The 27,518-nt window shown below is 44.3% G+C and overlaps 1 protein-coding gene across 2 annotated transcripts; it reads right to left on the bottom strand.

Moving 5' to 3' along the window:
• On the bottom strand, positions 1-26,822 carry LOC132387281 (NACHT, LRR and PYD domains-containing protein 3-like). Of its 2 annotated transcripts, XM_059959633.1 has the most exons (7): positions 26,700-26,822; positions 25,632-25,728; positions 23,208-23,549; positions 21,390-21,556; positions 15,631-15,802; positions 15,457-15,522; positions 1-2,038 (listed from the first exon to the last, which is right to left on the bottom strand). In XM_059959633.1, exons 2-7 carry the CDS (start codon positions 25,639-25,641, stop codon positions 297-299), a joined length of 2,499 nt encoding a protein of 832 aa, XP_059815616.1. In that variant the 5' UTR covers positions 25,642-25,728; positions 26,700-26,822; the 3' UTR covers positions 1-296. The 2 variants fall into 2 exon arrangements, with proteins under 2 accessions (XP_059815616.1, XP_059815617.1); XM_059959634.1 differs by lacking the exon at positions 23,208-23,549 and having other exon boundaries at positions 4-2,038; positions 26,700-26,821.
• Positions 26,823-27,518: the final 696 nt, after the last annotated feature.

Below are 27,518 nucleotides of genomic sequence, written 5' to 3'. Positions count from 1 at the left end.
GTAACAGTGAGAAGGAACATTGTCAATGGACGTGTCACAGGCAGCAGGAAACACGGCCATTCCTGTGATTTACTACCATTAAACCAATGGCCGTTGTTCACTGATCTGATGAAGTCTCCAACATCCCTTCACAAGGAACCACAGAACCCTCCTGTCCTTGGGGAATTGCTGACCGATCCCCTGGGCATTTGTCACAATTCTTCACAATCTGATTTATCACAGTTTAACCCAAATCTCTTTACATTGAAATGACACAATAGAACAGTTTCACAGTTCCGAGTGAGAGATAAATCAAGTTACCTCAACGCCTGGCACTTGTGCAGCCCGGGTCCCAGCCGCTGGATTCCCTCACACTGAATGTGGCAGTTCCCCAGGTCGAGGTGTTTTATTGTATCACAGAATCCGATGACATGAGACAGGACCGCGCAGTCAATCGGGGTCAGTGTCAATCTACTGAATGAAAGTGTTTCCACAGATCCCAGTGTTTCCTGAGCCAGTCCACGATTCTGAGACTCAAACAGGTAGTGCAATGTGTTCAGGAGGCTCCTTTTACCAGCTTCACTCCCTGTGTTTCCAATCTGACGTTTAACCTCCTCCTTCACCCAGTCAATCACCCGGCAGGTTGTTTCATGAGGAAATGGACCCAGAAACTCCACCAGGCCCCGAGCTGTCATTGGAGAGGAGAGACCAGCAACAAAACGGAGAAATACCTCAAATCGCCCATCTGCCGTGTTGTGGACTTTAGTGAGGAATTTCAGGATATCCCCGGGATGTGGATTCAGGAATTGTGCGACTGCAGCTACAAACTCTTGGATGGTGAGGTGTGGGAATGTGTACACCACGCTTTGGGCAGAATCCTCTCTCTCCAAAAGCTCCATCAGGAACCCGGACAGGAACTGGGAAGGCTGCAGACTGTAGTTGACCAAATCTCTATCTGTAAACACAATCTTCTTCTCGGACACTCCTCTGAATGCCATCTGACCAACCCTGAGTAACACATCACGGGGTCTCTCAATCTCACGGCTGTGGTTTTTCAGGATGTTGTAAATATAGTAGGAGTACAGTTGGGTGATGGTCTTGGGAACTCGCTGTGGGTCCCTGACTCTTTGTGTGAAGAAGGGGCCCAGTGTCAGAGCGAGGATCCAGCAGTAGGAGGGGTTGTAGGTCATGGTGTACAGGATCTCGTTCTCCTTCACATAATTGAAAACAGCTTCCGCCACCATCTGATCTTCAAAATGTCTGATGAAATATTCCTTCCGTTCCTCATCAACAAATCCCAGGATTTCAGCCCGGACACTGATATCCGCCTTTTCCAATAAATGTAACGCAGTGGGGCGGGTGGTCACCAGCACTGAACACCCTGGGAGCAGCTTGCCCTGGATTAAACTGTACACAATGTCCGACACTTCACACCTCCACTCGGGATCTGGGCACTGGTGCTTGGGTTCTGTATCTCTCCGACTGTCCGCAAAATCGATTTTGTGTTTGAATTCATCCAAACCATCGAATATAAACAGTAATCCTTCTGGATTCTTCCACACCTCTCTCAGGAAATTCCCAAAGTAAGAATACTGATCCACAATCAGTTCCTTCAGGTTTATTCGACAGTCAATACTGTTTAAATCTCGGAATTTGAAACTGAAGACAAACTGGAACTGTTGGTATATTTTCCCCATGGCCCAGTCATAAACAATCTTTTGTACCATTGTTGTTTTCCCGATCCCCGGGACTCCGGCCACTGCTGCTGAACTCCCAGATTTGGATTTACTCCGGGAAAAGCTGCTCTGGAATAACTGATCAGTACGGACTTTTTCCAGCTGACTGCGGAGTTGTTTCTCTCTATAATGCTCATGGTCTCTGCCTCTTGCCAGCAGTTCATGTTCCACCAGTGTCCGATCTCGAACAGTAGAAATGACCGTGAGCTCAGCGTATCGATCAGCCAGCTGGAAAACCTTCACCTTCTCCGTCATCAGGATCGTGTTCACTCTCAGTGTTTCAGTTTGTGCCCGCAGAGTCTCCTTGTGTTTCTGTTGAACATCTTCCATGGGGACAGAGAACATATTCAAAACGTTAAACGGCTCCTCTGACAAAGAACTTTATAATGGTATTTCAGCATTCAGTGTTTGAGATTACATGAATAAATTCAATGGTTCCATGGATATTAGGACAGAAAGTAAAATTCTGTTCACAGACACGGAATTGTCAGCAATGGATGTCCCTGAAAATGTCCAATCCTCATGTTCTGGTTCTAGTTATTTGTGAAGGTGAACATTCCCCTGATTGCACTTTCTCAGGAAGCTTAAACAAGCATCACTCCCCACTAACATCTTAACTACATTCTACAGAGGCGTGGTTGAGAATGTGCTGACCTTTTGCATCACAACCTGGTACTCCAGCTGCAGTGCTGCCGACAAAAAAGCCTTTCAGGGGGTGGTTAGGGGAGCAGAGAAAGTTATTGGGGTCTCCCCACCTTCTTCCAAGATCTCTTTCAACGTCGATGCCTCCAGAAGACACGTTACATCATTAACAACCCCTCACACCCTCTCCATGAACTGTTTGTTCTTCTGCCATCAGGTAAACGTTACAGGAGCATCAAAACTAAATCCACAAGGCTACTAAACAGCTTCCTCCCACAGGCAGTCAGACTGCTAAATAGCTGCTCTATCTGACTCTGCTTTGGACACTTTTAACTTGCACCGGACACTTATAACTTGATTTAAAGCAACATGTGGCTGTTGTGTTTTATTATTTATTGTTGTGTTTATTATTTAGTGTTGTGTTTGTTATGTTATGATTGCACTGCTCCTGGGAAACGCTGTCTCATTCTACCCTGCAGAGCTGATGTACGGTTGGAACGACAATAAAGTTTTTGAATCTTGAATATCCTATTGCATTCCTGACTGCACCTCCCGTTACAACAACATTTCACTATATTTAAAGCATTGTTTGACTCATTAACAGACGATGCTAATGTTGATCTGGTGTGGAACTATGGAGAGCAGGTCACTGTGCATTTTGGCAAGGCTGCACACTGGGGAGTCACAGGTGTCCACTGCTCTTGCATCAAAACAGGAGCAGAATACGCGGGAAATACTCAAGTCGGGCAGAGTCTGGGGGAGAATCACAGTGAAGTTGCGGATCGATAACCTATCGGAATGACAGAGATGAAAATGGGTAGTTTTCAATCGCAGTGATGGAGGATTGGTGGAAAGGAATCTCTGTTAATGGAAGAAGCCACAAGGGTCTGTCTCAGTGATGTTCATTGTGTCCGTGGGAGAGGGTGGTGAAGTCTTGGCAACTGCTACTCATCAGTCTTGCTGTGGGGGTGTGGGGCTCTGTCTAATGAGGCCTCCGTCTGTCAGAGTTGACCATGGATGTCCTGCCCCTGCAAGCCGGGACACTCCGATATGGAGAGGAAGCTTCTGCCGATGTAGCAAGCTCCCTCTCTCCATGCATCTGATGTACACAAAGGAACGACATAGACTGACACAGCTTGGCACCAGAGGTGTCGCAGGAGATGCCAGTCTGCGTTGAACACCATTTAACACTGACTCAGGGACTCAGCTCCAGGCTTTCCCACTGGGTTTACTCCCAAACTCTTCCCCATGTGGGGTTACAGTTACAAGGCAGTGGAGTTTTGAGATCAGAGTTTTCTTGTTCCTGGGTGAGCTGTCAATCACAGCCAACAAGCCCCATCTGCCCAAAGTGACTGGTTGTAAGGCACCAGTAACCCACCTCTGCCTCTTCGCCTGTCAGAAGAAACGCTTCCACCGGGATTAGTGGCTAAACCGCACGTGAAGGCCAAGAGCTGGACAGAGGCTACTCGCCACTGGGAGCATTTAATAGGTCGTGGCAGCTCATCCGCACTGTCACCCCCCCTCCCCCCCGGTTATAACAATCTTAAGCAACCGAGGGGCGATGTATTATTGACAATGAATCGGTAAATTGGTTTATTATTGTGACATGCACCACTGTAAAATGGAAAACTTTTCTGCATACGATCCAAATAGATCATTACATCACATCGGTGCAATGAGGTTGTACAAGGAATAATGGAACAGAATAGTTCAGGGAAACAGTGTTTCAGTTGCCAAGAAAATGCAGTGCAGGCAGACGATAAGGTAGAAGGCCAAAGGATGATTGGGAGGTCAGCGTTGAGTTTTTTTGGGACTATGTTCCTAAACTGTAGAATTCAACAGCTTAAACTACAGTACTGTGCAGGTCTGAGGTGTATATTAGGACTGACACATTCTGTCTTTTGTTTTCTAGTTTGCACTTTATCCCGTTGTGATGCAGTTTGAACGGCATCGTCTGGATGAAAGGTGCTTTATAAATAAGTTATTATTATTATTATTATTATTATTATTATTATTATTATTATTATTATTATTATTATTATTATTATTATTATTATTATTATTATCATTATTATCAGCCTAAACTGGTAAAACTTGAGGTACAGGCTTAGCCAAGCACATACATGTCTCAATTGATAGGAGATTTCAGACTATTCTCGTGGTGTATAGTGTTATGGGTTTTCGAAGATTTACACAAGTATCGCCGTGTGGGCCTAATTTATTAATACTATTCTGTAAAGCCTTTAGGATGATACCAGTTATCGATATTACGATTGGGATAAATAATACCCTGTTCGTGTTCCATAGTCTTTCATTTTGCCCTTTCAATTCAATATATTTCTGGTATATTTCTTTTTTACTAATTCATTTCTGTAAGTTATGTGTGTTTGGAATGGCTATATATATTTAAAAGGTTGCTTTTGCTTGTTTATCCTGTAAAATTACATCCGAACACAGATCATATATTATCCTATCTGAAATAATGATCGGACGCAGTATGATATGAAGGACTTTAACTCCAAAAGTGGAAGAGGCTTGTATATTTAGTAAATTATGGGGTTTTTCATCAGTTGTAGTTTAAGCAATGTTTTTGTGAATGTTGTTCGCCATTTTATTTTGCTTGTGCAAGTAATGAGATTCAGTTGAACTTAAAGTCGGATTGTTTGTAGTTTCTCTTATAATTTTCAGCATATATCGTCTTGGACCTATTAGTCGTTTATTCTGTATTATTGATAACTACATGTGTCAACAACCTTGTCCTGTATTGCTACAATGATCCCTTCTGTTTCTGGGAAGAAGTCTCCAACTCTGAGACAGGAGCTCGACACTTCCTTGTCGACATCTATGTCAATAGAGCTAATTGTGGATTTCAGAAAAGGCAAGATGAGGGAACACGACACACCAGTCCTCACAGAGGGATTTGATGTGGAAAGAGTGAGCAATTCCAAATTCCTGGCTGTCAATATCTCCGAGTATCTAACCTGGACCCAATATATCGATGCAGCTACAGAGAAGGCACAACAGTGGCAATATTTCATCAGGAGTTTTCAACATCACTTGAATATTTCTACAGGTGTAACTTGCAGAGCATTGTAACTGTCTGCATCACCGTCTGGTTCACGAGGAACGGAGTAAGGTGCACACTCAACGATTCAGGAGCAACTTCTCCTCTACCATGCAGCTTCCGAATGGACATTGAACCCATCGATACTGCCTCACTAATCTCTTTTTAAATTTCTATTTCTGCACTACTTATTTAGTTTAATATTTCATATAATCACACAGACATGCACAGCTATATATGTTCAACTTCCAGGCCCTGAAGCCACTTCGCTGCTCAGCCAGATCCACCGTCTGACAGGCCACATGTCTCGCATGGACAACTCCAGGTTACCGAAAGCAGTACACTACGGAGAACTCTCTCAGGGCAAGAGAGATCGTGGTGCCCCGCGCAGGAGGTACAAGGGCCAAATTAAGCAGAGGCTCTCTCAGGCAAATATGGAGGTCAATGAGTGGCAGCCGCTGATTTTGAGGAAAAGTCAAGAATTTTGAGGAACCCAGAAGAGCGAGTGCTGAAAAGAAGAGGGGATACAAGAAGATTCCAACTACCCAAGCGCCTGCATCCCAGCTGTCCCTCTGTCCCAACTGCTCCCGAGTCCACAGATTCGGAATTGGCCCCTACCGTCACCAACAATCGTGTCGTCATCCAGTACCACCAAGCCCCACTCACAGACACACACACACACACACACCTATTTCGGAAGAGAACCGGATTTAGGGTATGCTTCATGATCATTAATGCTTGGTGGAACCCCGGAATGTCCATGCCCTCAAACCCTTTTGTTCCCCGGATCTGGAGTACCTGGTGCTGCTGTGTAAACCTTTCCGGCTGCCAAGGGAGTTCCCGGATGTTATTATCACAGCTGTGTAATAACAACATCCCCCGGTTGTGTGTTATTGTCACAGAGGGGAGATGATTTCCTTCAGAAATCGGTCAGGACTGCCCAAACCACAAAATTTGTATCAACAGTTCCGTGTGAACAGCACTTGCCGTGTGACTGACTGGTTACATTGCCAGTGATCAGCAGAAGCTCAAGAAATTCAGCTCCGATCTGTGTAAAGTCATCCAGGCAGCGAAAGGACAACACAGAGATCGTATTCAGACACAGCTCTCCACCAACAACACACACAGCTTATGGCAAGCTCTGCACCCCAATGCAGACTTCAGAGCTAAGTGCAGTGGTGCTGCCAACATCGCTGCCTGTCTCCCAGAGGATCTAAGTCTCTTTACGCTCGGTTCGATATCGCCAACACTGAGACCCCGGGGAGAGCCGACAAAGCGACCTGCACATTGGTCATCTCTGAGGCTGAAGTTCGCAGGTGTTTCCAACGAGTGGACAGTCGCAAGCCTGCGGGACCGGACGGCATCCCAGGGCGGGTACTCAGGATGCGCGCGGCACAACTGGCAGGTGTATTTATGGATATTTTTAATCTCACCCTCTCCTAGTGTAGAGTTCCCTCCTGCTTCAAATCATCCACCATTGTTCCTGTACCTAAAACGACTAAGGCAACATCCCTGAACGTCTGGCGTCCTGTCGCACTCAACTCAATAATAAGCAAATGCTTTGAGAGACTGGTCAAGGACTGCATCTGCAGCTTGTTACCACCCACACTGGACCCCCTACAATTCCCCTACCGACACAACCGATCAACAGATGACACAACAGCCACTGCTCTGCACACCTCCTTAAACATCGGGAGAAGAGGGATGCTTGTGTGAGAATGATGTTATTAGACTACAGTTCAGCATTCAATACCATCATTCCCTCCAGGCTTGACAAGAAGCTCAGAGACCTCGGCCTTCACCCTGCCTTGTGCAGCTGGGTCCTGGATTTCCTGTCAGATCACCGGCAAGTGATAAGAGTGGGCTCCCTCACCTCTGCTCCTCTGACCCTCAACACAGGAGCCCCTCAGGGCTGTGTCCTAAGCTCCCTCCTTTACTCTCTGTATGCGCGTGACTGTTTCGCCACCCACAGCTCCAATCTGCTAATTAAATTTGCTGAGGATACTATATTTATTGGCCAAATCTCAAATAATAACGAGGCAGCCTACACAGAAGAAGTCACCACCCCGACACAGTGTTGACAAGAAAACAACTTCTCCCTCAATGTCGCAAAAACAAAGGAGCTGGATGCAATGTCGCAAAGACAAGAGGAATGGAGACGGGCCAACCCCTATTGACATCAATGGATCTGGGGATGAGAGAGTGAACAGCTTCAAGTTCCTCGGCATTCACATCACTGAGGACCTCACGTGGTCTGTACACATCAATTGTGTAGTGAAAAAAGGCACAACAGCACCTCTTTCACCTCAGATAGAACCATAGAACATTACAGCACAGAAACAGGCCTTTTGGCCCTTCTTGGCTGTGCTGAACCATTTTTCTGCTTAGTCCTACTGACCTGCACCTGGCCCATATCCCTCCATGCACCTCTCATCCATATACCTGTCCAGGTTTTTCTTAAATGTCAAAAGTGAGATGTCAACTTCATCTGGCAGCTCGTTCCACACTCCCACCACTCTCTGTGTGAAGAAGCACCTTCCCCAATGTACCCTTTAAAGATTTCCCCCTTCACCCTTAACCCATGGCCTCTGTTTTTTTTTCTCCCCTTGCCTCAGTGGTAAAAGCCTGCTTGTATTCCCTCTATCTATACCCATCATAGTTTTATACACCTCTCTCAAATCACCTCTCATTCTTCTACATGCCAGGGAATAAAGTACTAACCTATTCAAACTTTCCCTGTAACTCAGTTTCTCAAGTCCCGGCAACATCTTTGTAAACCTTCTCTGCACTCTTTCAACCTTATTAATATCATTCCTGTAATTAGGTGACCAAAACTGCATACAATACTCCAAATTCGGTCTCACCAATGTCTTATACAACCTCACCATTACAGTCCAACTCTTATACTCAGTACTTTGATTTATAAAGGCCAATTTACCAATAGCTCTCATTACGACCCTATCTACTAATGACGCCACTTTTAGGGAATTATGTATCTATACTCCCAGATCCCTCTGTTCTACTGCCCTCATCAGAGTCCTACCATTTACCTTGTATGTTCTAACTTCCGAAGTGCAATACCTTCCGAAGTGCAATACCTCACACTTGTCCGCATTAAACTCCATCTGCCGTTTTTCAGCCCATTCCTCCAACTGGTCCAAATCCCTCTGCAAGCTTTGAAAACTTTCCTCACTGTCCACTACACTTCCAATCTTTGTATCATCAGTGAATTTGCTGATCCAATTTGCCACATTCTCATCCAGATCATTAATATAGATGACAAATAACAATGAACCCAGCACTGATCCCCATGGCACACCACTAGTCACAGGCCTCCACTCAGAGTAGCAATCCTCCACTACCACTCTCTGGCTTCTTCCATTGAGCCAATGTCTAATCCAATCTACTACCTCTCCATGTATAGCGACTGAATCTTCCCTACTAACCTCCCGTGCGGGACCTTGCCAAAGGCCTTACTGAAGTCCATGTATACAACATCCACTGCTTTCCTTTCATCCACTTTCCTGGTAACTTCCTCGATAAATTCTAATAGATTGGTTAAACATGATCCATCACGCACAAAGCCATACAGACATTTTTTTTAATAAGTCCCTGTCCATCCAAATACCTGGAGATCCTATCTCTTAGTCCAATAATTTACCTACTATGGATGTCAAACTTACTGGCCTATTATTTCACGGCTTACTTTTTGAGCCTTTTTTAAACAACAGAACTACTTGAGCTATCCTCCAATCCTCTGGCACCCGATCCGTGGATATCGACATTGTAAATATTTTTGCCAGGGCCCCTGCAATTTCAACATTAGTCTCCTTCAAGGACCGAGGGAATACCCTATCAGCTCCTGGGGATTTATCTACTCTGATTTGCCTCAAGACAGCAAGCACCTCCTCCTCTTTAATCTGTATAAGTTCCATGATCTCCCGACTTGTTTGCCTTGTTTCCATAGACTCCTTTCTAGTTTCCTTAGTAAATACAGATGCAAAATACCTATTTAATACCTCTCCCATTTCTTTTGGTTCCATACATAGCCGACCACTTTGATCTTCAAGAGGATCAATTTTATCCCTTATTATCCTTTTGCTCTTAACATACCTGTAGAAGTTATTAAAATTATCTTTTACCCTGAGCAAGCTCATGTCCTCTTTTAGCCCTCCTGATTTCTTTCTTAAGTATTTTCTTACTCTTTTTATACTCCTCAAGCATCTTATTTCCTCGCTGTTGCCTATACATGTTATACATCTCTCTTCTTCTTTATCACAGTTCCAATATCCCTCGATAGCCAAGGCTCCTTATTCTTATTCATTTTGTCTTCAACCCTGACAGGAACATACAAACTCTGCACTCTCAAAATTTCTCCTTTGAAGGTCTCCCACTTACCAATCACATCCTTGCCAGAGAACAACCTGTCCCAATCTACGATTTTTAGATCCCTTCTCATTTCTTCAAATTTGGCCCTTTTCAGGTTTAGAACGTCAACCCGAGGACCAGATCTGTCTTTATCCATGATCAAGTTGAAACTAATGACGTTATGATCACTGGAACGAAAGTGTTCCCCAACACAGACTTCCGTCACCTGCCCTAACTCATTTCAAAATAGAAGATCTAATATTGCATCCTCCCTAACTGGTACATTTATATATTGATTTAGAAAACTTTTCTGAACACATTTTACAAACTCTAACCCATCAAGACGTTTAACAGTATGGGTGTCCCAATCAATGTGTGGAAAATTAAAATCCTCTACAATCACATATTTCTGTCTCCTGCAGATGTCTGTTATCTCTTTGCAGATTTGCTCCTCCAATTCTCCCTGACTATTGGGTAGTCCATAATACAACCCTATTAATGTGGTCGTACCATCCTGTTTCTCAGCTTCACCCATATGGCCTCAGTAGACAAGCCATCTAATCTGTCCTGCCGAAACACTGCGTTAATATATTCCCTGACTAGCAAAGCCACCACCCACCCTTCATCCCTCTGTCTCTATCACGTCTGAAACATCGGAACCCTGGAACATTGAGCTGCCAGTCCTGCCCCTCCTGTAGCCAAGTTTCAGTAATGGCTATGATGTCATAACTCCATGTGTCAATCCAGGCCCTCAGCTCGTCTGCCTTTCCCACAATACTCCACGCTTTGAAATATACACACCTCAGAAGATTATTACCAACACACACAACCTTGCTATTTGTGACTTTGCATGAACTACCAACAACATTTATTTTTACCCCCGTTCCACTATCTACTCTGGCACTCTGGTTCCCATCTAGTTTAAACCCTCCCCAATAAAACTAGCAAACCTCCCTGCAAGTATATTGGTCCCTTGTAGTTCAGGTGTAACCCGTCTCTCTTGTACAGGTCCCACCTGTAGCTGAAGAAGTCCCGATGATCTAGAAATCTGAAACCATGCCCCCTACACCAGTTTCTCAGCCACGTGTTCATCTGCCAGAGCATCGCACTCTTACCCTCACTGGCACGTGGCACAGGCAGCAATCCGGAGATTACTACCCTCTATCTCCTGTTTTTCAAGCTCTCTGTACTCACGCTTCAGGACATCCTGAATCTTTCTACCTATGTCGTTGGTACCGATGTGTACCACGACATCTGGCTGATCACCCTCCCACCTCAGAATGCTGTGCAGGCGATCAGAGACATCCCTGACCATGGCACCCGGGAGGCAACATACCATCCGGGAGTCTCTGTCACAACCACAGTATCTCCAGTCTGAACCCCTGAATATGGAGTCCCCTATCACTGCCGCTCTCCTCTTCCTCCTCCCTCCGTTCTGCACTACAGAGCCAGACTCAGTGCGAGAGATCCGGCTGCCACAGCTTGTCCTAGGTAAGCCATCCTCCCCCCGCCCCCCAACAGTATCCAAATTGGTATACCTATTTTGGAGGGGAATGGCCACAGAAGATCTCTGCATTAACTGCCCTTTCTCCTTCACTCGCCTGACGGTAACACAATTACCTGTGCCCTGTTCCTTAAGTGTAACTACCTCCTGGAAGCTACTATCTATAATCTGCTCAGTCTTTCGAATGATACGGAGGTCATCCTGCTCCTGCTCCAGTTCCCTAACGCAATCTGTTAGGAGCTGCAGCTGGATGCGCTTCTTGCAGGTATCGTTGTCAGGGACACCGGAGGTCTCCCTGACTTCCCACATCCTGCAAGAGGAGCATTCCAACATCCTGCCTGGCATATTCTCTAGTCTGAACAAAAAAAAGGAAAACAGAAAAACAGATGGTTGAGGACGTTTGGGATGGGCTCCTAAATGCTAACGATTTTCTATATGAGCACAATTTGTGCATCCTGACTGGCTGCATCACTGCCTTGCATAGGAACTGTACTTCTCTCAATCGTAGGACTCTGCAGAGAGTGGTGCGGACAGCCCAGTGCACCTGTAGGTGTGAACTTCCTACTATTCAGGTAGTTTCAGTGACGGGGTAAAAAGTGCCCGAAGGATCATTCTGGACTGAAGGCACACCAAGCACAAACTGTTCCAGCTGCTGCCATCCGGGAAATGGTACCGCAGCGGAAAAGCCAGGACCAACAGGCTCCGGAACAGCTTCTTCCACCAGGCCATCAGACTGATTAATTCACGCTGATACAATTCTATTTCCACAATTGTATACATAAATACAGACTCACTGCCCGCACTTTATCGTAATCGTGCTGCTGGAGCAGAAAAACAATTTTCACGACGTGTCCATGATATTAACCCTGATCCTGAAATTTTTTATCTGGCTGTTGTCACATTTTTTTTTTAGATCTGTTATTCATCATCCTCATACTGTCCTCGTTCATATCAATCCAAGTGCGCTCTAGTGCACATGGTGTTTTCCAGTAATTGTTATTTAAGTACTTATTTTTTTGCATATTTTCCAGATCTGTTTCAGACCAGGAGATTTTATCAAAATTATACATCAATATGGGCACAGTGAGTGTTTACTACCTTCGTTATATTTTTACTTTTCAGCTCTGTTTTGCAGATTTTCTTGATCCTTGATGTAAATTCAAAGTTTGTTCAGCCTAGCAGTAAATGCAGATTTTCTTCAGCCTTGAAGTAAATTTTGTTGGAAAGTTTTCCTTTATCACACGATGATCTATCTTCTTTGCTTATTGATATCCTAAATATCCGTTTCATATTCTGTTGCATTGCATCCTGATGCTCTGTTTGATTTTCTACCGGTTCTATTGTACCTTTCTTTATGTTTAATCATGTTCTGTACTTTTCTAGTCTAAAGTTCATGCTTGTATATATGGAAATTAGTTCCATTATTTGAATTGTTTATTTCAGCTTTACTGATGCGAGCAAATAATTTCAAATCATCAATGTATAGACGTGTCAAGGTATAATTCGTATTTTTTTTCTGATTAGATACCTGATTTTTGTCTGTTTCAGTAAATTATGAGTGGGCTTAAAGCGAGACAAAACCATAGTGGGCTCAGTGAGTCGCTGTGGAAAATCCCTCCATTTATTTTGATAGTGGTCGTTGTTCCTCTCTGGTTGTTACTAGGACGATTATTTTAAGCGAATGCTTCATCATTTCTAGAAATTTCACAAGCATTGTATGAATTTTCTATATATTTGGAACTTCTCTTAAACACACGAGGAACAGAATCAGATGTGATTTTTTTTCTGATTGACAATATAACAGTGAAAGTTTTCTGCTTTCCACTGGGATAATGGGGTAGAGAGGAATTGAAGAGCAAATTCACTGAGCCGAATGGCTTAATTCTGCTACTAGGTCTTATGGTTTTAGGGAGCATCTGGAGTATTGTGTTCTCTTCTGTTTGTCCAGCTCTTGGAAGGATTGGAGAGGGTGCAGAATGGGTTCATCAGGATGTTGCCTGGATTCGGTGGCATGTGCTACAAGTAGAGGATTGATAAACTTGGTTTGTTTATTCTGGAGTTAGAATAGAGATCTGACTGAGGTGTACAAGTTTGAGAGATATAAGTCTGGGTCGATAGCCTGTATTTTGCTTGTTGTTTTTGTTTTCATATGACTGGTGTCTAATACCAGAGGGCATTTGGTTAAGGTGAGATGGGGTAAATTTACAGCAATTGTGGGTAGTTTTTTAACAGAGTTGTGGATGCCTGGAATTTACTGTCTGGGTCAACAGGGCTTTGTGAAGCGAACATCATGCCTCACGAGGCTAATTGAGTTTTTTGACGAGGTAACAAATAGCAATTGATGAAGGTACGGTGTAATATGTGCTCTAGATGGATTTTAGCAAGGCATTTAACAAGGTCCCTTACGAGAGACTCATCCAGAAAATCATGAGGCACTGGATAAGTGGAACCTTGGCTGTTTGGATAAATAATAAATAATTGGATGAAAGCAGAGAGTCGTAGTGGAAGGAAAGTATTCTGCCTGGAGGTCGGTGACTAGTGGAGTGCTGCAGGGATCTGTCCTGGGACCCCTGCTATTTGTGATTTTTTATAAATGACCTGGATGTAGAGGTGGAAGAATGGGTGAGTGAATTTGTGGATGACATGAAGATTGGAGGAGTTGTGGATGGAGCTGGTTGTTGAAGGTTACAAGAGGATATAGACAGATTTGGGCGGAAAAGTGGCAGATGGGGTTCAATCCGGATAAGTGTGAGGTGATGCATTTTGGAAGTACAAACCAGATTGCTGAGTACAAGTTTAATCGTTGGTTACTTAAGAGTGTGAATGAACAGAGGGACATTGGGGTTCAAATCCATACATCCCTTAAGGTCGCTGCACGGGTTGATAGGATAGTTAAAAACTCCTGTGGGATTCTAGGCTTCATTAATAAGGGGATTGAGTTCAAGAGTAGAGAGGCCAAGTTACAAATCTACAAATCTCTGGTGAGACCACACTTAGAGTATTGTGTTCAATTCCAGTCACGTCATTATAGGAAGGATGTGGAAGCTATGGAGAGGGTGCAGAGGAGATTTACCAGGATGTTGCCTGGTTTGGAGAACAAGTCATGTGAAGCAAGGTTAGAAGAGCTGGGACTTTTCTCTTTGGAGCGTAGAAGGATGAGAGGGCACTTGATAGAGGTCTAAAGAATTATGAGATGCAGAGATAGGGTGGATTGCTGGAACCTGTTTCCCAGGGCACCAACAGCAAACACTAGAGGGCATATGTACAAAGTTAAGGGAGGGAAGCTTAGGGGAGACATCAGGGGTTAGTTTTTTTACAAAGGGTTGTAGGTGCCTGGAACAACTTGCCAGGGATGGTGGTGGAGGCTAAAACATTAAGGGTATTTAAGAACCTCTTGGACAGACTCATGGATGAAAGAAAAATAGATGGTCACGGTGTATTGTGGGTTTAGTACTCTTTTTAAAGGAATACATGGGTCAGCACAACATCCAGGGCGGAAGAGCCTGTACTTTGCTGTAGTATTCTAGTGTCTAGAGTGTAGTGACTAGGGTCATGTCGGAGGCAACTATGTTATAGATGCTCCTAGTTATACATGAATGTGCAGGAAATGCAAGGAAATGGTCAATAATATAAGAAAGGATACCAAAGTATTTTTCCTTTCTTTCCCGGATATATAAAGAGTGGAAAAAGGGAGAGGGTCGATATCGGACCACTAGAAACTGCTGTTGTAGTTGCAGTAACGGGTGAAAAGGAAACGCCAGACAAATTCTGTGCAAGTCACTGGCAGAATTCCAAAAGGTAAAGAACATCAGCGAACAGAATTGCGTGTAGTGCTATTACAAAGGAAAAGGGGCTTGGAAGATGAAAGGTCTGAAGATAGAAAAGTCACCTGGACTGGGTCATACAGAGTATCAGGAGCCTGCCTGGGGTGTGTTGGGATTCCCAGAGCTTGAGGACCTGGAGTGAAGGCTTCAGCAGAAACAACAGCTGGATTAATAGAAAAGTATATTGTAGAATATTCAGGCTGCAAAGAGACACTCGTTGAACTGTTACTAAAATCCAGAGATCAGCGAATGATTAATGGCGAACTTTGATTCCCAGGCTTTGCCAAGACACAGACTAACACTTGAGCTGTGGTTTGAACTGTGCATTTGATCACTCACCTATCAGCTGAGTGGGTAATTCAGATAAACCTTGGCTGATGTTGAAGTATTCTTGTGGATCAGGACCTGTTTAAATATGAAAAGAAAATCCATGGAAACAGAGCTAAAATAATTAAAATAACTAAAATGTTTATCTCAATGTGCCTTTGTGTTCGGAGCGTGGTTTTAACATACCGAGTTCCTGTATTTCCCTCAGTATTCTGTCCAACTTCGGTAACTCAGTCCTCCACATCAGAAAGGATTCCCACATCGCCCTCCGGGCCCGGGAGCCTTTGCCATTCACCAGACTGAGGAAGAGTCTGGAACTCTCTGCCCGGTTTCCCTTCTCTGTCAGTTCAGTGACTTTCTACAAAAGGAAACAATGGACTTATTGTGGAGCAGACAGACAGACATGGAGAATGTGCAGGAAAGTATCTGTTCATGGCCCCAGTAGCTTCAGAACAGATGCAGTCACTGGGCTGCTCCTCATCCTCTCTGGGTTCAGTCATTAACAGAGAAACAGTAACTGAAGGAAATTCTAAATCAATATTGTGTAAGAATAAGGATTTACTGACACCCTGCAGTAGATGCAATGTGATTAATTTCCTTGATCTGTCAATGTGCAGCATTACATCAACTAGATGTGACAACAAGAACGGGAGAGAGGGGAGAGAGAGAGCAAAAACAAATGGATGGCGGGCATCACTGAATCGTGACAGACAAAAGTTTATAGTTGGGTGCTTAAATCCAAGGATAAATATTGAATCGAAAGGATACGCAGGTAGGTGAAAGTGTTGGGTCGAAGCTGCTGTCATTAAAAATGGAAAGTCCTGAGAAAGAGGTGATGTCGGATTAGACGATGAGGATGTTAAGAAACTGCGTATGTAAAATGACCCTGATGGAAATTATATACAGGCGTGTTAACAGTAGCCAGGATGTGGGCTACAAATTACAACGGGGGAGAGAAGAGCATGGAAAATGGTCAATGCTAAAATTTTCACAGGGAATTTCAATATTCAGGTAGATTTTGGAAAATCAGGTCGGTGCTGAATCCCAAGTGTGGAAATTTATAGAATGCCTATGAGATGGCTTCTGAGAGAAGCTTATGGTTGAGCCCAATATAGGAAAGGCGGATCTGGATTCTGTGTTGTGAATTGAACCAGATTTGATTAGGGAGCTTCAGCTGAATAAACCCTTAAGAGGCAGTGATCATAAAATAGCAAAACTCAGCCAGCAGGTTGAAAGGGAGAAGGTGAAGTTAGAGGTATCAGTGCTATAGTAGAATAAAGGAAATACTTCGGCATGAGAGAGGAGCTGGGCAATAATAAATTTGAAAATGACACTAATGGGGAAAATGGCAGAGCAGGAATGGCTGAGGTTTCTCGGAGCAATTCAGAAGCTGCAGGACAAATGATCACAAAAATTAAGAATTATTCTAAAGGGAGGATGATCAACCGTGGCTGACGAGGTAGTCAAAGCAGCACAAAAGCAAAGGTGAGGGCACAGAGTATTACAAAATATAGCAGAAAGCTGGAGGACTGGGATGGTTTTACAAATCAACAGAAGGCAATTCAAAAACCGTAAGTAGAGAAAATATGAAATAGGAAGGCAGGCTAGAGAATGATGTAAAATAGCTTACCAAAATGTACGTCTGATATATGAAGATTGAAAGAGAGGAGAGTGGCTATTTGACCACTGGAAAAATTGGACCACTGTCAGGGGACAAGGAAATGCCGGAAGATATTGGTCGGCATTTTGCATTAGTCCTCACTGTAAAAACACTAGAACGTGCCAGATATTTGAGAATGTCCGGTGGCAGAAGTGAGTGTATTTGCAATTATTGAGGAGAAGGCGCTTGGTAAGCTAAAAGTTCTGAAGATAGATGAGTCCAGATCAACTCACCTGATTGCTTCTGAAAGTGGAGGCTGAAGAGATTGTGCAGACATTAGTAATGATCGCTCAAGAATCACTAGATTTTGGAATGGTTCCGGATGACTGATCATTTTAAACTATAGGCCAGTTAGTCTGATCAGCATTTGGGAAGATGTCAGCAGTCGATAATTGAGGATAGGGTTTCGGGGTATTTGGATGCACATGATAAGAAAAAGGCCAACATCCATGGAAGGGAATCCTGCCTGACAGAACTGTTGGAATTTTTTGAGAGAACAGCATGCTGGGTCGACAACAGAGAGTCAGTGCAAGTTGTTTACTTGGACTTCCCGAGGACCTTTGACCAGGTGTCCCACATGATGCCGTTTAACAAGGGCCCACAGTAGGACAAGAAAGACACTGGCATGGATAGATGATCCAAGATTTTCTCCAGACAGATTTGTCTGACTGCCAGGAAGCACAGAATGGGAACAAATAGGGCTTTCTCTGGTCGAATGTTGGTGACCAGTGGTGTTCTGCAGTGGTTGGTTTTGGGACAGTTTGTTTTTCTGTTATGTCAATGATTTGTAGGCTTTATGGCCATTATTGTGGGCATTACGAAGATATGGGGAGGGAGGGGAAGTTTTGAGGAAGCAGGGATTTCGCGGGAGGACATGGACCTATGAGAAAATGGACACGTCAGTGGCAATTGGAATGTAGTATAGTGAGGTACGTGGCCATATACTTTAGCAGAAATAATGAAGACATAGTCTATTTTTGAATCTGGGAGAAAATTCAGAAATCGGAGTTGTAAAGAGTCTCTGGAGACCTAGTGCAGGATTCCGTGCAGTTTGAGTTGGTGTTAGGAAAGGCAAACACAAAGCTAGCATTCATTTCGAGAGGATCAGAATATAAGAACAAGCTCTGGCCAGACCGCACTCGCATATTTTGATCCCCTGATCAGAGAAAATATGTGAAAATCCAGAGAGGAATCTAAACGAACAGAACCAGTGATATTAAACCAGATTTTGATAGGAATGGATCCTGGATGCACCTGTACTGGCTGGAGTGTGGAAGGATGAGTGGGAATCTAATTGCAACCTGTGGAATATCGAAAGGCATTGAGAGGACGTGGAGATGATGTTTCTAAGTGAGGGAGTCTAGAACCAGACGGAACCGCCTCAGATTAGAGGGACGTCCATTTGGATCAAAAATGAGAATAATATTTAGCCTAGGAGTAGTGAAACTGCAGAATCCATTGGAACTGACAGCTGCAGAGACCAGGTCATTGAGTATATTTAAAACAGAGGTTGGTATCTTCCTGACTAGTCTGGTCAGCAAAGTTCACTGGGGGAAGGCAGGAGAATGGGGTTGAGAGGGATAGTAAATCTCCCATCATGTAATGGCGGAGCAGAATCGATGGGCCTAATGGCCAATTGTGCTCTGATGCCTTATGGTCTCATGATGTATAAAGACAAAAGAAGATTAAGAAATGTCAGTGCGGCTATCTTATCATGGAGACGGTTACTGCCTGGCACTCATACCGTAAAATTGTAATGACTTCCTGAATGCAGGCATGGGTTTCCTGATTAACTGAGGAATTTTGAGTTAAGCATTGAATAGTCTTCAAGCAACATACACCTATGATGGAATTAAGGTAACTGAATATGGATGGTCTTAGGACATTGTTCTGAGAAATAAGAGAGGCAGCGTTTAAGGGTAAGCACAACATTGTGGGCCGAAGGGCCTGTACTGTACTGTGCTGTACTATTCTATGTTCTATGTTCTGTGTCCCGGATTTGAATGATTGATCTCCTAGAACAGATATCAGTAGGGAATAATGGACAACAATTATGAAATAAATCAGCATAATTCCCTGATGGTCCACTGCACTGTGAAATAATCCCTCAGTTTCACTGCTACCAGGTCTGAGGAGTTACAGTTGTGAAAGAAATTTAACCAGTAAAGCAGACGTCTCCAGATGATGAATTTATAGATCATATTTACACATTACCTCTTGCCTTTGGATAATGCCTGTGTGATTCATTACAGACAGCGCCAATGAACCCCAACGAGAACAGAGTTACTCACTGGTGTAACACACTTGATTTTCTAATACCACTCATGGCTGAATATGTCAGATCTAGGACAAGACGATCTCTGTTTGTGAGCTCCAAAGAGAGTGACCTGAAATGGTGAGTCCCTGTCTCTCATTCGTCAGATATTCAGCAAGTTAGCAGATTTTTTTTTTGTTTGCCCCTTCCCTTTCAGGAAATCCTATTGATCTTCTTCCCTTTCAGGACAACCTGTTGATTTTTTGGGATCATGAGATATCAGCTTGTCACCGGATTTATTTTATGTTTGTGCTTTCTTCTGCCCTTTCAGATCAAACTATTGATGTTTACAGTCATGAGATATCAGCTTTGTGCTTGATCTTTCACATCTAATCAATCTCAGAGTTTTTCGAGGAAGTTACCAGGAAAGTTGATGAAGGCAAGGTTGTGGATATTGTCTACATGGACTCCAGCACGGTATTTGACAAGGTCCCGCATAGGAGGTCGGTCTAGAAGATTCAGTTGCTTAGCATTCAAGATAAAGTAGTAAACTGGATTAGACACTAACTTTTTGGAAATAATCCGGAGTGTCACTTTAGACTGTTGCATTTCTGATTGGCGCCTGTATCTCGTGCAGTGTCACGGGGATCGGTGCTGTGCCTGTTGTTGTTTGTCATCTATATCAATGATCTGGATGAAATTACGGTTAAGAGCTTCAGCAAATTTGCTGATGACTCCAACATTGGGAAGGAGCAGTTGACAAAGAGGAAGATTACAAGAGATTGCAGTGAGGTCTGGACCAACCGGAGAATGGGTTTAAAAGGGGTCGATGCAATTTAATGCAGTCAGGTGCAAGATGTTGCACTTTGGATGGATCAATCAGGGTAGATCTTACACAGCGACCGGTAGAACAAAGTGATCGGGAATACAGGTACATAAGCCATTGAAAGTGGCAGCAAATGTTGATAGGGTCTGAAAGTAAGTTTCTTAGCGCATTATCCTTGGTAATTGAAAATATTGTGTACGATATGATGTTGTATAAGATGTTGGAGAGGCGTAATTATGTGCAGTTCTGCACACCTACCTGCAGGACAGATGGAAATAAGTTTGAAAGTGTACAGAAAAAAAATTACAAGGATCTTACCTGGACTGGAAGACCTAAATTATTAGAAAAGAGTGAACTGATTAGGACTTTATTCATTGGAACATGAAAGACTGAGTGGAGATTTGATAGAAGTGTACACAATTACATTGGGATATAGGTAGGATAAATGCAAGCAGGCATTTTGTACTGAGGTAAAGAGGTACTACAACAAGAGGTTATCACTAAAGGGTGAAAGGTGAGAAGTTCAAAGGGTACAAAGGTGAAACCGGTTTACTCAGAGGGTGGTGAGAGTGCAAAACTCGCTAGCAGGGCAAGTAGTGCAAGTGCTGAAGAGAATTCTGAATAGATGCTTGCGTAATGAGCGTATAGAGCGCCATGGCCCGGTGCAGGTCAACGGGAATAAGTAGATTCTGTAGTCTGGCATGGAATAGATGGGCCAAAAGGCCTGTTTCTGTACTGTACTTTGCTGTGACTATGACAAGTCAGCCACACATTGTTTGGGATCTCACGGAACCAAGACAAGCTGTGGTTAGCTGGTTTCCCTCCCTCAGGTACCGCAGTGAAGCCGGTTGGCCCAGTTGACAGTTTAATACTCATCCTGGATTAATGAGATGAGGTGAAGCTACCCGTCGGTTCAGCCAAGATTTGAAATGTTTCAGACCGAATGACTTTTGGAAGTCCAGATATGCAGTCACTGCTCTTACTTCACACTGATAAATACAACAGGTGACACAGGAAAAGGTGATGCTAAACCTGCAGTTCCCAGTGCTCCCCACCTTAAAAACTGAAACCAGATCTGCGAGAGGCAAGTCAGAGCTCAATGTCTCCATTCCCAAGTCGAGCTCCTAAAACGTGCAGGAGATTAATGTTGATCACTATTCCCTCTGATACCAGCAGATCAGTGACAATACACGAACTGCTCTCACCTCATTTTCTTCTCTACTGAAATGTCCCTCCTTTGTCAACATCCAACCCAGTCTCTCAACCTTTTCTTCAATTGCTTGTTTGAGTCTGTCCCTGTAGAACTTTGTCAGTTGGTACAGTCGATATTCCTCCCCCTCTGCCAGGAGGTCGGAGATTGTAAACTCTGGCTCTGTGAATATAAAAAGGAAAATGTAGGCTTGAACTCAGATATCCCTCGTCTCCACCACTCTCACCCAACTCAACAAAAAAAAGTTTCTTGAACCTGCCTACAGATACAAAACTGGATTAATTCTCCATCTCCAACACCATTACACTGAGCACGGAGTCCCCCTACGACTGTATGCACAAACCACTGCTGTTCACTCTGCTGACCCATGACTTTGCTGCAACACACAGCTCGATCCACATCATCAAGTTCGCCGATGACACGACTGTGGTGGGTCTCATCAGCAATAACAACGAGTCAGCTTACAGAGAGGAGGTGCAGCAGCTAACGGACTGGTGCAGAGCCAACAACCTGTCTCTTAATGTGAACAAAACAAAAGAAATGGTTGTTGACTTCAGGAGGGCATGGAGTGACCAATCCCCGCTGAACATCGGCGGCTCCTCGGTAGAGATTGTTAAGAGCAACTATTTTCTTGTTGTTCATCTAGCGGAGAATCTCACCTGGTCCCTCAACATCAGCTCCATAGCAAAGAAAGCCTAGCAGCGTCTCTACTTTCTGCAAAGGCTGAGGAAAGTCCATCTCCCCCCCCCCCCCCCCCATCCTCATCACATTCTACAGGGGTTGTATTGAGAGCATCCTGAGTAGCTGCACCACTGCCTGGTTCGGAAATTGCACCATCTCAGATCGCAAGACCCTGCAGCGTATAGTGAGGTTAGCTGAGAAGACCATCGGGGTCTCCTTTCTCACCATTACGGACATTTACACAACACGCTGCAGCCGTAAAGCCAGCAGGATTATGAAGGATCCATGCAGTCCTCATATAATCTCTTCTCTCTCCTGCCATCTGGGAAAATGCACCGAAGCATTCTGGATCTCACGGCTAGACTACGTAACAGTTTCTTCCCCCAAGCTATCAGAATCCACAATACCCAGAGCCTGGCATGACACCTTATTGCCCTATTGTCATGTATATTATTTATTGTAATGTCTGCACTGTTTTGTGCACTTTATGCAGTCCTAGATAGGTGTGTAGTTTAGTGTAGTTGTTGTGTGTTTTTTTTTTTCTTTTCCTCTGTGTTGTTTTTCACGTAGTTCAGTCTAGTTTGTGTAATGTGTCATGTAACACCATGGTCCTGAAAAACGACTCATTTTTACTATGTACTGTATCAGCAGTTATGGTTGAAATGGCAATATAAAAGTGACTTGACTTGACTTGAATCTAACACTTGCCTTAAAGCCTACCCAACAATGTTCTAGGCATTACGTAATAGAAGGACCACATTTAATATAAACCAGTCCATCCCCCATCCGACCCATTCACCTATTTAAGTTTGGATGGGCATAAATGTTGGGATTGTTGGTAATATTTGCTTCCCAGAGATACTCTCTCCATCCCGGCGAATACATTTCCCCGATACGCATCCCGGAAACACTCTCCTCATCTGGATAGCTGCATTTCCTCCAATTCACATCCTGGAAATCCTCAGAGCAGGTAGTACATTTCCTGTAGTGGGGTAACGGCTGCTCAGTGCACCACATGTACCACACCCACACATTTTCCCTCTCCTCTGACCAACCCTCCAACAGGGCTCCACCCTGTTTACCCTCCACCCTGCCGCACTCTGTGAGCACGTCACCCTCATATTTCACTCACCCGATCCTTCTTTGGGACTTGGCAGTCCTGTGTTCAATGAGCTTCCGAGCTGACAGGCAGTCGCCTCATTTGTGCCGGTTCCAGGGTCCTGATCGGTGTCTCTGACGTCACTGTCTCTGGGCTGACAGGCAGTCGCCTCACTTGTGCCGGTTCCAGGGTCCGGATCAGTGTCTCTGACGTCACTGTCTCTGGGCTGAATTTTCTCCTCCTTCTCTGCGGCCGGACCGGATTCCATTGGGACACCGCTCTCAATCTGTCCCTGCTTTGGTACCTTGCATCCCGTGTCCCGATCATCTTCCCTCGATGATCCGCCTGGTAAAATCCTCTTCAATACGTTCCATACTAGTTTCAATTTTCCACATGAAATAAGTGATGAATTGCAGGTTATACAAGTGTGATTTAGATCTGAGCAAAACTGATTCAGATTGCAAAGGAGCCGAGACTCTGGCTGACCAGATTTGGAGTGGAACTGTGCTGGTTAATGTGAACCGTACATCCTGTCAGGTGACCATCCCGATAAGCCGGTGACCGGACACATTTACTCCCAGTAAAATAGCAGGATAGGCACAGTAATACCAATCACAGCAGCTGAACGCACGGATGACCACGGGATCATAATGCACCGGTGTCCGGTGATACTGGGAAATATCACTGTGATTATCTTCCACAAGCTAAAATCTCCCTCGGTCACTAACTGTCCGGTAGTCTGTGTCACACAAAGACCAGCAACGGTATTACACATGGTCCAGTCTGCTGGATCACACATTCTCCAGTTGCTTTGTCACACGACGGGCTGGAGACTGGACCAGGGGACTGGAGTTGCTTTCTCCAGTCCCCTTGGTCACCGACTGACCATTCCCTTGAGACGCACGTCGTCCGGTCCCCTGTGTCGCAGGCTGACCATTCCCTTGCGATCTATGCTGACCTCTCCCCTGGGTGCCATCTTCTCCCCCACCTGCTGATCATCATGTAACAACTATGCATGTCACTGGCAAAGTCTTGGTTCTAGACCTTTGTGTGTAGTTGCAGTTGCTAATCTATAGGATGGAGGTGATGAAGCTGGAAAGTGTGAAGTGAAGAATGAACACTACGGTACTGGGCTAGGGTGTTGTTTTTTGTGTTATATGGTTGGGCTGGGACAGCTTGCCCTGGAGCTCAGGAGCTTGAAGGGAAACCTTACACAGACACACACACACACACACACACACACACACACACACACACACACACACACACACACACACACACACACACACACACACACACACACACACACACACACACACACACACTCACAGTAATCAGGTGTGCAGATAGGATAGATGGTCACAGTCTTTTTCCCCGGGTAGGGGAGTCTGAGACTCGAGGGCAGAGATTTAAAAGGGACCAAAGGGGCATTTTTTCACGTGGTGGCTGATGGGTATAAATTACATGCCGCAAACACAAATAAAATTACAAAATTGAGAGCATGTGGGCAGGAAAAAGGGGAGAAGAAGTTTACGAGGGAACTTTGGGAAAACTGCAGGAAAATGGGACATTTACATCAGCACGAATTATATGGGCCGAAGGACCCGTTTCCAGGCTGGAGCATCGTTTTTATTCCAGCTGGAATCTCAGATTTGAGCACAATCACAATGTCTACAGGGGACACAGACATCTGGTCATTGGTTATGCCGGGTTTTCCAGCCAAGATCCTGGGAATTTAAATTCAGGTAGAAGATTATATCAAGAGGGAAATATTTAGAAACTCAGGTTCACCATTTCTCCACAGCCCAGACATTCACTGGGGTGTTAAAACTCCGAAGCAGATCACAAATGTATCTACAATGAGCTGCCTCCTGATCCTCAGCCGTTCCCAGCACCGGCAATGATCTCCGCTCCGCTACAGAAAACAGATTTCGGTGACACCCCTCCTCCTTTGCGTAGCAGGCAAGGAAAACCAAGGCGGAGTTGGTAGCTTTCCTTCCAAAACCTGAAATGCTGTGTTATCATAGAATCTCTGAAATCCCGGAAATGCTCCTATCATCTGCTTCTGAATTTTATGTGAAAATTAAGGATGTCTTACATATTAGGGCCTGTCTGGAGGTGAAATGGACCCTGACCCTGAACATGGACATAAACCACAAGATCACTGTCACATTCCTGTCTCTGTTTCACTCACGACCACCTGGTTCAGGAGTCCCTGCTCCTTTCACTCAGCTGAAGCTTTGTATGATGAGCGGAGTGATTCGACCATTACTGGTGTCAGGTCCCTGTGCTGGAACTGTTGGGTTGATTAAGTACTCAAGGCCGCTTTACCAGTGGGATAAATTACACTGCTGGATGAAACTTCTATGCACTGTTAACACCTCTGTCAGTTCTTTCATCTGAACTATTGTGTACAAACGCGATAAAAGTTTAATTCAAAGACCCCTGTGATCATACCTTTGTCCATTCTGATTCTGACTGACGATTGTTGATTGTCGTCGTCTTGTTCACACTTTGGTCGCTCTGCAGGACAGCCCCACCTGCTGGTGAGGCTCTAAATTTCACAACAAGCAGACAGTGAGTCAGAGAGTACGACTGCTTTGCAAATATGACAGTATTTCCATCCCCTGTAGCATTTGGCATGGGGACCAAACATTCCCTGTTAGTAACCACTTCCACACCATACCCGTCCACTGATACCTGGCGCATCTACTGACAGAGTCACAGAGCAATAAAATGCAAATTCAGAGTGTTCAGCCCAACGAGACAATGCCAACCACAGTGCCCACTGAGATGGTCACAATTTCCTGTGATGGGGCCATCTCCCTTCTGGCCTCTTCACTCCATCTACACACCCCAACTGCTGCCATGTGACACCTTGTCAAATGCTTTGCTGAAGGCCCTTGCACAACATCCATGGGAACATAACTTTGAATTTCCACCTCTGCTTAATGTCACCTTCACAGGTTCTGACAATGTAATTAGCAGAAATGTACTTGATGAGGCCAAGGTATGTCAAGGTAAATTATGGGTTGCCATGTGCTAGTTAGGACTGAATAAAAGTCAGTGTTGGGATATTTTGCTTTATAAATGGTCTGTTCTCAGCAGAGGCCTACGCGACGATGTATTCGAGGGTCGGTATATCACTGCAGATTGCAATAGCCAATGGGATCAAAGGCATGTTGCTGCAGTTCATGGTAATTCCACATTTCTACAATCACTACAACACGACACACGTGGGACTTCTTATCAAGGGAGGAAATTGTCAACGCATTTTAAGATGATTATATTGTAACGAGGAAACATCAGAACTAATCAAAAGCTTCTTCAGATGATGCAGCACCTTCAAATGAGCAAACACTCAGAGAATGTGAGTGACTTTAAAGAGCTGGGCTTCTGAAAGCACATTACCAGACCTGGAGTGATTGCAACTTGCTCTGACCGAGGCATTCCACCTATTTCGTACCTTCCTTTGTAAAGATATGTAATGTTTACAGGACCAGTGTCCGAGTGAATGAGACTCACCAGACCTTCTCCTGACTGAATCAATGGAAACTCTGAGTCAGAGGTTTCTCTTCAGTTGGTACTCTCAGTCCTCTGGCTGGTTCACTTGTCGCTGTTCCCTCGTTCTCAGTCGTGGCTTCTTTCCAGCTGTGGGTTTTACTTCCAATAAATCTCTCACCGCAGGTCTAACTTTAACCAGAGAGATAATAAAGCACATTAACAATACAAAGGAGAAAAAAAATATTTCTGCTCATTTTTTTCAAAAGCGAATCTCACTGAAACTTAAACGCTGAAGACAAATAAAAGGATCTCATGGAACAAATCATTAATTGTCCCTCACACGTCACAAATCCGGATACGGGATACGAAGGACTCATCATTCAGTCATGATGAGATATCAGAGCAGAATGAAGTGATTCATTCCATCGAGTCTCCTCCATCATTCAATCATGGTTGATTTTTTTTTTCGCCCCAATGCCATATTCCTGCGTCCCCTTATAGTGCTGGAAACTCGGTGCAGCAGATTGCATCTGTGGAAAAAGACACTGTGGAAGACCCAGTATCAGAACTGGGATTATCCAAGATGATGCGTGATATGTTGAAAGCTTAATTGCGCAATTTGGCCCAGATCTCATCCTTGCTCATACCTATAATGGGGGTGGTACTACACACAGTGCTCTGAAAATGTAGTAAAAGTGATTATCGGGGCATTAATAGTGATCTTTCGGGAGACGAAAACGAAAAGCTCTTGAATTTATAGTAAATGGACCGTCTAGTTATTCGGGGCTCAGAATTAGTTCTATATTGTTAAGCACCTGAGCAACATTGCCTCACAGTACG

This window comes from Hypanus sabinus, unplaced genomic scaffold, assembly GCF_030144855.1.
Source record: "Hypanus sabinus isolate sHypSab1 unplaced genomic scaffold, sHypSab1.hap1 scaffold_1696, whole genome shotgun sequence".
NCBI lineage: Eukaryota > Metazoa > Chordata > Chondrichthyes > Myliobatiformes > Dasyatidae > Hypanus > Hypanus sabinus.
The sequence above is the reverse complement of the archived record's forward strand: the minus strand, read 5'-3'. Positions and strand labels throughout refer to the sequence as shown.

Excerpts from the sequence above, each read along its gene's own strand:
- LOC132387281 (XM_059959633.1), bottom strand. Across the intron at positions 15,523-15,630 it reads GAGGGAAATACAGGAACTCG|GTCCTGATCCACAAGAATAC; the intron begins GTATGTTAAAAC and ends ATATTTAAACAG. Across the intron at positions 2,039-15,456 it reads ATTACCCACTCAGCTGATAG|ATGTTCAACAGAAACACAAG; the intron begins GTGAGTGATCAA and ends TCCCCATGGAAG.